Below are 11,177 nucleotides of genomic sequence, written 5' to 3'. Positions count from 1 at the left end.
ACTAAAAATAATAATATCGCACCACACAAATAGGACTAAAGCAATGAAACACAAACAAACCAGACATGAAGAAGTTGAAACTCACCTAAAATGCATTGGGGTGATTAGCCAAGTATGCAGAGCGAACAACATCTCCTTATATCTCATCGACCTATAGCAAGTCATATAATGTTCCATATCAGATGCAACTAGTATAGAACAGAAGATCAGTAGAATAATGCTTGACCACACAGAACTTGCATTTAGACATCAAGAATTATCTAAAAATTGAAGAAAAAATGATGCTTACTGGAGTTGTATCACCTTGTACTGTAATAACTAAGTCGGACATATCCTCAGGATCTTTTACGACAAGCAGTAAGCATTTGGGATTAGCCATGGGCGGATCCAGGTGACAGCCCGTCCCCTTCAGACCAAATGTCCATTAAAAAAAAAAACTTAAGTAAAATTTTTTTTTTTTTTTATGTGCAGTATTTTTTTTTTTTTTTTTATATGTATTAGCCGTGTTGAATTTTTTCTTGGATCCTACACTGGGATTAGCTAACAGGTCCTGCATTAATTAGCAGCACTCAAAATTAATATACATACATACATATATATATGAGTAGTTCATGAAGATTCTGAAGATTGAATGTCTTTTTACACCAATCCATTATTGGAATAATTGCCTCAGATAAAATTATATATTAAAAGACAAAATGTTACATATACACAGTAGCAAATCTTCACTAGAATACTATTTTGAAGAAGGAAATTCAATGTTGCCCATTCACTAAGTTTGAGAAGTCAACAAGGGTCAAGGAGAACAGTTATATTATAGCATTGGTCAGGCAAATGTTGATCAAGCTTGTTAGAGTAACAAGTTCCAGATTATAATACAAACCTTTGCTTGAAATGCCAAGTTACTGACATCTAATATTAGAGATCCATAAGCATTACAAGCAAAGACAACCATAGAACTTGATGGATAACCTCGGCTTCTACATTAGATTCCAGGAAATGTACAACAATGAGAACCTTTTAGGATCCTATCAAGATTAGTATGATCTAAATGAGATGTCATATACTCGTACAAGTATTCTATATTTTTGTTTTCGAAGGGTACAATCTTAAACTCATTCTTCTCAAATCAAGCACATCACACGACTTCATGGGACATGCATTAAAATTGTGAGCCAATATACCATCTAGTAATTAATGCTATGTGTTATATATTTGCACTAGGGCTGTAAGCAAAAATCATCAAACCGAAAAATCGAATTGAAATCGCATTTTAGAAACCATCAATTTGGTGCCACGTGGATTCGGTCAACGAAACGGTTTTGACCCAAATCAAACCAGTCAAAATGGTTTGGTTTAGGTTTGAGAATTTTAATTGCAATTTAAAATCAAACCGGACCAACAAAAAAATATATAAAAATGAAAAAATGAAATTTTTTGAAAATTCATCCAAATATGTAAAATTCAATAGTTTTGTCATTTGTGGGTATTTTTGTCAATTTCTAATTTTCTAATACAGATATATTATTATTATTATTATCATCCAATAATTCTAATATATATCTAATAATTTTAAAACTAACATAATCTGTCAAAAGCCTTTTTCCTCTACAGGATTTACATGAACTCCAGCCGACACCCAACATAGTTTTGAGCAACCGGCATCACACACTTTTTTTTTTAGATTTTTCATGCCTCTTCAAAGTTGAATTGAAGTCCATTATACCAAATTAGAGACAAAGAGATCTTAAACATTCGGTGATAATATTTGCTACAAATAAAGTTTCAGATCAATAATTTTTTTGAGCAAACTAAGGTAAGAATCTAAAATTAATTCGTTTCGTAATATCATACAAATGTAAATTTGTGTAATTGTTATGTTTAGATATTATAAACAATTACTTTATTATTATGGTTGGTTATTCTCTTTGTCTAATCGGTATCATTTTTTTCAGATATGATGATCACGAATCTTGTTGGACATCATTATATTTTTTGGGCCTTTTATCTAGTTTAGTATACGTGTATTGTAACGTTATTGTATCGCCATTAGCCTAAAAAAGGTGAAGAAAATGAAAAAACTATGTATTAGTTTATTGTGATTTTACTTTGATTTAGTTGATATTTAAATTTATAGTAGACATATTTAGTCCCCGTTTGAGCCATATTTTCCATATCATCATAATGAGAAAATTGACCGTTGGAGAGGATGTTGGGTCCCACGCATGAAACAACAGGTCAACAAAGGCGACTAGACTTATGGTATAATAGTCCATATTTTTATTTTTATTGTCCCAAAAATTTGGTTCAAATAGGAGCTTAGTTTGTTTTAGATTTTTTGCTAATAAGATAGAAATATATATTGAACCCAATGAATTAATGAAATAAAAGTAAACGGGCAAAAAAATTTATGGCAAAACCGGCGGTTTAAAATCGGACCAAACCATTAGGTTTTTGTTTGAGTTTTTTTCAAACCGTTCAAAATGGTTTGATTTAGGTTTGGATTTTTCTCAAATGGGTTTATACGATTTGGATTGAAAATCTGTCAAAATTTGGTAAAACTTGACCGCTTACACACCTAATTTGCAAGATGAAGTCCTCATTACTCCTCCATTTTTATCTTTTCTTTTGTCTCGTAATTTCATAGTCTTTTCAACAAAAGTTTTGCTAGTCCTTTTAAGAAATAGAAGAAGTTGCTCGACCTTCTCCACGTGTACTGTCTTGCATAGACTTGAATACAAAAGTGACACGAGCTAAGTGCATACATTTCATTAACACAAAATTTTAGCCAATTATAATCTAGCATATTTTGACACATTATTGTAATTTTCTTGATTGAAATTAAAGGATTTGTTAATTTGCAATTTAGGGGCAGAAGTGTTGGGAATTTACTTATCACTAGTCGCTATTACATGCGTTGCACGAATTTTGTATTTATCATATTTTATTAGTGTATGAATTTTAGTTTTTTTGAAAAGTTTTTGAAGTAATATCTAAAAATATTTTCATGATATAAGAAAATAATTGTAAATTATTCTTACAATTGCATAGCAGTATGCTATCTAAAAGAAATATGCTTGTATATTTCATACTTGAATAAAAAATATACAAATTATTTTGCTTGTATTCTTTACTAGTGTTGATATGATTGAATTGAATGTGAAGATTATATTTCTAAATTTTGTTTAATTCAATATTGTAAAATTGAAAAAAAAAAACTCTCCGCACAGTACGGAGAGAGTTGAACCAAGTGTGGAGTAAAAATAAAAAATAAAAAAAAGTACGGAGAGAAAAAAACCTCTCCACACAGTCCGGAGAGAGTTAAACCATGTGCGGAGTAAAAAAAACCTCTCCGCACAGTGCATAGAGAGTTGAACCATGTGCGAAGTAAAAAAAAAGTGTGGAGGGACAAAAACTTCTCCGCACAGTACAGAGAGAGTTGAACCATGTGTGGAGAGTTGGCAAACTCTTCGCACAGTGCGGAATAAAAAAAATCTCTGCACGGTGCGAAGAAATGACAAACCAACTCTCCGCACAGTACAGAAAGAAAAAAACTATTTCAAAGTACGGAGAGTTGTTTTCAAATTCCTTAATTCCAAGTCAAATTTCAAGATTATAAATTTTTCGTATATACAACGAAACAAAGTCGAAAAACATGGCTCAAAATTAATTATGTCTTTTTAAATTCTAGTCACAACTCAATTTCTGAGCATGCAAATCATATTTATGGTATTGGAAAGGAGCTTTCTCGTAATTCATATAATGAAACAATATGTGAGTTGTGCAAAGAAGGGGATATTGATAGTACTATGGCATTGCTTTCACAAATCGAGGCTCTAGGGTACCACCCAAATTCAATATTACACTTGCTTGATAACAGCTCTTGGACATTAGAAGCGGATACAATTTTCAATGAAATTATACTTTCGGGTTGTAGGGCAGGAATTAGAGTGTTCAATGTATTGTTAAAAAGTTGTTTGAGAAAAGACCTCTTGAAACTTGCAGATAAAGTCTCGAGAGTTTTTATTTTTTTCTTCACACTGTGCGGAGAGATAGTTTGCCATATCTCCACACTTTGAGGAGTCTTTTTTTGTCTCATGAAATTTATATATACTAAAATTATTATTATTTTTCTAATGTTGTTGGCATGATGCGTGTATGGAAGAATATTTGTCAATCGCCATAAACAAAATTCTTCACAAAATATAAAAAATAAAAATGCATAATAAATCTTCTTATTACGCTAATAAAATTACAATAAATTTTTGTTTTACAAATAACATAAAAAATTATTTTTATTTTCAACAAAAAAACACATTTAAAAATTAGCAATTTTATAACCACTTTTTTTTTAATTCTCGAAAATACAATTATAAAAAAGAAAACAATATTGAATTATAACATTTAATACTTAAGAAATTCAATATTAAATAAATTTTATACATTTATAACAAATTATAAATCCATATATGCAGCTTACCGTATATACAGCTTACCATATATGCTGCCTACCATATTTGCAACTTACCGTATTTGCAAACAACTTACCGTGTTTGCACCATACCGTATTTGGCCCTTACCGTATATATTGCCTACCGTATTTGTAACTTACCGTATTTACAGCCTATTTGCAAACAATTTGCCGTATTTTCACCTTACCGTATATGCTGCCTACCGTATTTGCAACTTACTGTATTTTTATATATCGATTTTTTCACTTACAAATACCGAGAATGCAGAACACTGTAGATTCACTTACAAAATCGAATTTCAAAAAAAAAATTATTTTTTCAACATAAGCATAAAATAAATATTAAATATATATGAAGCACAAAATATAAATACATATGAATATGGTGCTCAATCTTCAATTTTTTAATATTGAATTACACAAAATTTAGAAATATAATATTCACATTCAAATCAATCATATTAACACTATCAAAGAATACAAGCAAAATAATTTGTATAATCTCGTGTATTTCTTATTTAAGTATGAAATATACAAGTATATTTTTTTAGATGACATAATACTGTTATGCAATTGTAAAAATAATTTACAATTATTTTCTTATATCATGAAAATATTTCTAGATATTGCTTCAAAAACTTTTCAACAAACTAAAATTCATACACTAATAAAAATACGATAAATGAAAAATTCGTGCAACACACGTGACAGTCACCGTGCGAAGAGGTTTTTTTTTTTTTTTAACTTCACACTGTACAGAGAGTTTGCCAACAAGCACTTCAGAGAGCACTTCAAGCTGAAAATCAACAACAACGTCGTTCTGTAGTAGGCATTTCTGGTGGTCCATCTGGAGGTGGGGGTCGACAATTCGCCCCAAATCCCACATTTGGTCCGTCCCAATCCTTTACATCTGGGGGTCAGGGCGTTGATTGGAACACTCGGCCAGTGGTTCCTCCAACCGCTAATCCGGGTGGCTGGGCTCCTCCTGGTGGACGAGGGCATGGAAGTCAGTGTTTTGGTTGTAGTGGTTTTGATCATTAGAGGAAAGACTGTCCATTTCATGGGCAGCCACGCCCAGATTTGTTCATTAGAGGGACAACACAAGCCGATGTTAACGATCCTGTTCATGTGGAGAATGAAGAAGAAGAGGCTGAAATTGTGCATACAGATGACACGGGGCCTCTTTTGGTGGTCCGACGGGCGTGCCTAACGCCTAAGGGGTCGTTTGAGGACCTGCAGCAAAACAATATCTTTCTGTCTACGTGTACCATTGGAGGAAAGGTGTGTAGGTTCATCATTGATATCTGAAGCGGCCGTGCAGAAGCTGCAGTTAAGCACCGAACCTCATCCTGCTCCCTATAGCCTAGCATAGTTGAGACGAGGTAATGAAATTCGTGTTACTAGCCGTGTGTTGGTATCTTTTTCTATTAGCAGTGTGTATCGTGATAGTGTTTGGTGTGATGTGGTGCCGATGGATGCGTGTCATTTGTTGTTGGGTCGTCCATGGCTGTTTGATAGGGATGTGTGCCATGAAGGGCATCGAAATGCATATACATTCACCTTTTCGGGTAAAAAGATTGTACTACTACCCTCCAAAGATACGCAGCGTCTGTCTTCGGCAGAGGACAGTAATAATCTACTTTCCCGATCTTTGTTTGTGCGTGAGATGTTGGCAGAAGGTGTTGTACTATTGTTAGTGGGAACTGAGGCGACAGGAGTGTCAACAGTTCCTATGGCAGCCGAGGGGACGAGTCTTCACCCCAAAGCTGCCGCCTTGGTGTCTGAGTTTCATGATGTGTTTCCGGATGACCTTCCACAGGGTCTTCCGCCTTTGCGGGATATGCAACATCACATTGATTTGGTACCGGGCGCATCATTGCCTAATCGCCCACATTATCGAATGAGCCCAATGGAACATGAGGAGTTGAGGAGACAAGTAGAGGAGTTGGTGCAGAAGGGGTACATCAGAGAGAGCCTCAGCCCGTGTGCAGTCCCCGCACTCCTAGTGCCAAAAAAAGATGGGAGTTATTGGATGTGTATAGATACAAGGCCATCAACAAAATAACAATTCGTTATCGCTTTCCGATATCGAGGTTAGATGACTTGCTTGATCAGTTGGTCGGCGCAACTGTGTTTACCAAACTGGACTTGAAAAGTGGTTACCATCAGATAAGAGTCCGTCCTGGTGATGAGTGGAAGATAGCATTTAAGACACGGGAGGGATTATTTGAGTGGCTAGTTATGCCGTTTGGACTATCCAATGCACCGAGCACGTTCATGTAGGTGATGAACCAAGCACTTCGACCGTTTATTGGTAAGTGCGTTGTTGTATACTTCGATGACATATTGGTGTACAGTGGGTCGGAGGAGTCTCATGGTGTGCATCTAAGGGAAGTCCTTACTGTTTTACGTAAGGAGAAGTTTTTTGCAGCCACTAAGAAGTGTGTGTTCTATACCGATAGTGTTTTGTTTTTGGGGTATGTTGTGTCAGCCGGTGGGGTAACGATGGATGCAGCTAAGGTTGATGCGATTCGGCATTGGCCGCATCCACAGTCAGTTTCTGATGTGCGGAGTTTCCACTGTTTAGCGTCATTTTATCGACGATTTATTCAGCACTTCAGCACCATCATGTCTCCCATTACTGATTGCATGAAGGAGAGTAAGTTTTAGTGGACACCTAAGGTTGAGAAAGCATTTTTGATCATTAAGGAGTGTCTGACTTCAGCCCCGATACTTGCGTTGCCTGATTTCACAAAACCTTTTGCATTACATTGTGATGCCTCTAAATTGGGTATCGGAGCTATCCTCAGTCAGGAAGGAAAACCAGTAGCTTATTTCAGTCAGAAGTTGGCAGGGGCTCGTGGGAGGTATAGCACTTACGATGCAGAGCTTTATGCTGTTGTTCAGGTCATTCGCCATTGGCGACATTATCTGTTTTAGCGAGAATTTGTCTTATACAGTGATCATGAAGCCCTCAAGCATTTGTCAAGTCAAGAGTTTGTATCTGCCCGTCATGCAACATGGGTTGCCTTTTTGCAGCAATTCAACTTTGTCATTAAACATCAGGCTGGTTCTTCTAATCGTGTGGCAGATGCGCTCAGTCGGCAGCATGGGTTATTAGCGCGGCTACAAGTAGCGGTCACCGAGTTTGAGATCTTTGTCTCTCTTTATGTTGATGACCCTTATTTTGGCCCCATCTATCACAGTTTACTGCAGGGACCCCATTCCTCTTGTCTGTTAGAAGATGGATATGTGTTTAGAGGTGTCCAGTTGTGTATACTAGATTGCAGCCTTCGTCTGAAATTGATTGAGGAGTTTCACGGTGAAGGTCATGTTGGGCGAGATCGTACTTTGGCTTTGATTAGCGCTTCATTTTTCTAGCCTACTATGCGTCGTGAAGTGGAGAAGTTTGTCTCGCGATGCAGGGTGTGCCACGTGGCAAAGGGGAAAGCCACAAATGCTGGTCTTTATCGACCCTTACCAGTGCCTTCAACTCCGTAGACTGATATTAGCATGGATTTTGTCCTGGGTTTACCGCGCACACAACGTGGTAATGATTCCATCTTTGTGGTGTTAGATCGTTTTTCTAAAATGGTGCACTTCATTCCCTGCAAGCGCATCACTGATGCTGTCAAGGTTTCTCAACTATTTTTCAGAGAGATTTATCGGTTGCATGGGTTGCCCACTTCCATCGTGTCTGACAGAGACACGAGGTTCATCGGTCACTTTTGGCGGAGTTTATGGAAGTCAGTTAACACGTCGCTCAATTTTAGTAGTGCTTATCACCCTCAAACTGATGGGCAAACAGAGGTAGTTAATCGTTCTTTGGGTGACTTGTTGCGGTGCTTGGTTGGGGATAATCTACGCTCATGGGATCAGCGGCTTAGCCAGGCAGAGTTTGCGTATAATCATGCTAGAAATAGAAGCACCGGTTTCAATCCGTTCCAGGTTGTGTATAGTATTCTGCCCCGCAGCCCTGTTGATTTATTGACTCTGCCCTCTAAGACTCAGCTGCATGGGACAGCTGTTGACTTTGTTCGTAGTTTGCAACAAGTTCATGAGGAAACACGAGCTAATCTGCTAGAGTCCAATCGTAAGTATAAAGAGGCGGCTGATCGGCATCGACGTCCTATTAAGTTTGACGTTGGGGATTATGTTTGGACGGTACTGACTAAGGATCGAGTGCCATCTCATGAGCATTCGAAGTTATCACCTCGTACCATTGGTCCAGTGGAAATTGTGGAGAAGATCAACCCCAACGCCTATCGCCTTCGACTTCCTTCCCATATACGGACTTCTGATGTATTTAATGTAAAGTATCTTTTGCCATACCATGGAAACAACGTGGGAGATAGTGCTACCGGTTCTGATTCGAGGGCGAATCCCATTGATCCTGGGGAGAATGATGAGGTTTATGCGGAGGAACAGGCATTAGCATACATGAAACAGTTGGATGGTCGGCTTTCAAAGAAATTGATGTAACTTTTGTGTTTGGTGTCCGTTTTGGGCCCATAACCCCATTTCGAAAAGGTAGCGAGCGTTTCGGATTGAACTCATCGCTTTCCTGTGACGTACGAGGGTTTTTGGGCATTTGAAATCGTTTAGTGTGTCAAAACAGCATTTTAAGTTTTTGTGTTATTTATTTTCAGCATTTGTTATTTCCATTTTGTAGCTCAGCCTATTTTGGGACTGCTGGCCCAGTAGGTTATCTTTTCTTTCATATTTAAAACGCTGCAAGACGCCTCCTAGGATTTTCTTGGTTGTTTACGAAATAATAAAAGTTTGTTTCTGAATTCAATTCGTTTGGTTATTGTTGTCGTGTGTTTGTAGATTCAATCTACATCAGGAAAGTTCGAATTAATGAACACGATCACATTGTAAAAGGGATGAATCAAATATTTTCTGCTCAACTATGAATAGTTCCATACTAAGGAGGCAAAAGGCACTCTAAAAAGCTGCATTCATAGGCTTCAGGCTTGAGGGCTTCACAGGCTTCTCAGTCTAATGTCAAGAGCTATTCAAAAGAAATTCAAGAGCAATTCAAGTGCAATTCAAAGAGCTAATTTCATATGTTAAAAGAAAAAATTAAAATAGTAGACAAATCAAAATAACAGATAAAAAAGAAATGAAAAACGAGTAGGCTTCGGGCCTTCACCTTCTTCTTTTGTTGCGTATGTGCTGCCGTTGAATCGTCAGTGGAAATGTGGAATCGAAGGTCTGTCGGCTACCACATCTTCGTACGGTCGATTAGGGCTCGAAAACAAGGGTGGAATCAACTTTCTGTAACATTTATTAAACATTGCAAAAAGAGAAACTTTTCTCGATAGTAAACGAACATTGTAAAAAACTATATATCTAAATATCCGTAATAGTCATTGAACGTTGCTATAGAATGAACTTTTAACAATAGCTAATAAACATTGCGAAAAATAATTTTTTTTGCAACACTCACTAAAAGTTGCTAAAATGTCAACATTAGCAACATTCATTTAAAAAATATTGCCAAATCTCAATTATGTTTACCAATGAAAACAATCACTTCATTTTTGTAGGATAGACACCTTTTGCAACATTCAAATAACAAATGTTGTATTTTATGTATTGCAAAATGTCATTTTTGTTGTAGTGATGAGAGCTAGTGTAGTGTTTTTAAATGGAAATGAAGGTGCTAATTCAAAATTTTTGAATTGTGATTTGAAAATGTCAAAAATTCTATCGATTACATTTCTCAAGGAATCATGATGAAGATGAAGTAACTCATTAGCCACCAAAATCCTGGAGATGATATCGAGCACCTCAAAATGGAGCTAAAAACTGATGACAATTTGAAAATCTACAATCCCTAAGATAAGTATACAATACAGGCATAGAACATATGTATTTTTATTTTTATTTTAATCTCACGTCAAGAATCAGATAAACGTAGAACCAATTGAAGAAAAAATTTGCCTCGTGGTACTTTAAGTTCATTTCTTCTTACTGAGGCATCATTTAGAGTTTTGAATCATGAGCTGAACCTCCCATCCACTAAGGATATAAATGAATTTCAAATCACAATTCCTAGTCACCAAATCATTTTGTGATAATATTCCATGGCGACTGCGATAGTTGTTCATATCACGTCGTAATATCATAGTCATTATATGTGTACCATCAATAGCTCTCATAAATCATGAGTGGACATGATATGTTTAACAATTTATTTTATTTGTAATAATAATAACATTTATGGATAATATAGTATAATTTACCTTAAAATAAGGATAAAACCTAGTACTTTCTCTTATTTTGTTTGGCATTGCAAATCCAAGTCTGACCATGATATCAAGTTCAAAGCCTTTAGAATTTCGTTGAAATTTCTAATTGACCTGAAATGTGCTCGACCAAGACACTGTCGAGAGTTTTGACTAATGGTAAGTAAGAATCTTGCAAGCATTTCTTCAACATATACATCGCATATCTCGTAGAGGCCTTTTTTTCTCTAATGATATTGCAAAGGTGCAAAAGCACATTTAGATACATCCTATGTTTTTGTCTCAAGTTTTCAGGATTCTTTCATAATTGTTTTGAGTAGTAAAGTTGTGATTATTTACAATTATAAAAGTTGACCCGAACATCAACCCAAATTGGACAATGGGTCATCGAGTCACTAATTCAACCTCTGCTCGACAATTAAACCAGTGAGTCAATTTTAATTCTATACATC

General features: G+C 36.1%; 1 protein-coding gene across 1 annotated transcript; it reads left to right on the top strand.

Annotated features, from left to right (window-relative positions):
• Positions 1-1,051: 1,051 nt before the first annotated feature.
• Positions 1,052-7,852, top strand: LOC111390343. The gene is made up of 10 exons (XM_023015369.1): positions 1,052-1,170; positions 3,692-3,959; positions 5,231-5,477; positions 5,520-5,752; positions 5,834-5,853; positions 5,906-6,430; positions 6,514-6,750; positions 6,829-7,130; positions 7,197-7,338; positions 7,432-7,852. The coding sequence occupies exons 1-10, from the start codon at positions 1,052-1,054 to the stop codon at positions 7,850-7,852; spliced, it is 2,514 nt and encodes an 837-aa protein (XP_022871137.1).
• The last annotated feature ends 3,325 nt before the right edge of the window (positions 7,853-11,177 follow it).

Source organism: Olea europaea, unplaced genomic scaffold, assembly GCF_002742605.1.
Source record: "Olea europaea var. sylvestris unplaced genomic scaffold, O_europaea_v1 scaffold6727, whole genome shotgun sequence".
In the NCBI taxonomy this organism is placed as follows: domain Eukaryota; kingdom Viridiplantae; phylum Streptophyta; class Magnoliopsida; order Lamiales; family Oleaceae; genus Olea; species Olea europaea.
Note: the sequence above shows the minus strand (reverse complement) of the source record. Positions and strands in the feature narration are given on the sequence as shown.

Excerpts from the sequence above, each read along its gene's own strand:
- LOC111390343 (XM_023015369.1), top strand. The coding sequence starts at position 1,052 with ATGAGATGTCATATACTCGTACAAGTATTCTATATTTTTGTTTTCGAA. Across the intron at positions 1,171-3,691 it reads ATGGGACATGCATTAAAATT|TCACAACTCAATTTCTGAGC; the intron begins GTGAGCCAATAT and ends TTTAAATTCTAG. Across the intron at positions 3,960-5,230 it reads CAGGAATTAGAGTGTTCAAT|AGAGTTTGCCAACAAGCACT; the intron begins GTATTGTTAAAA and ends CACACTGTACAG.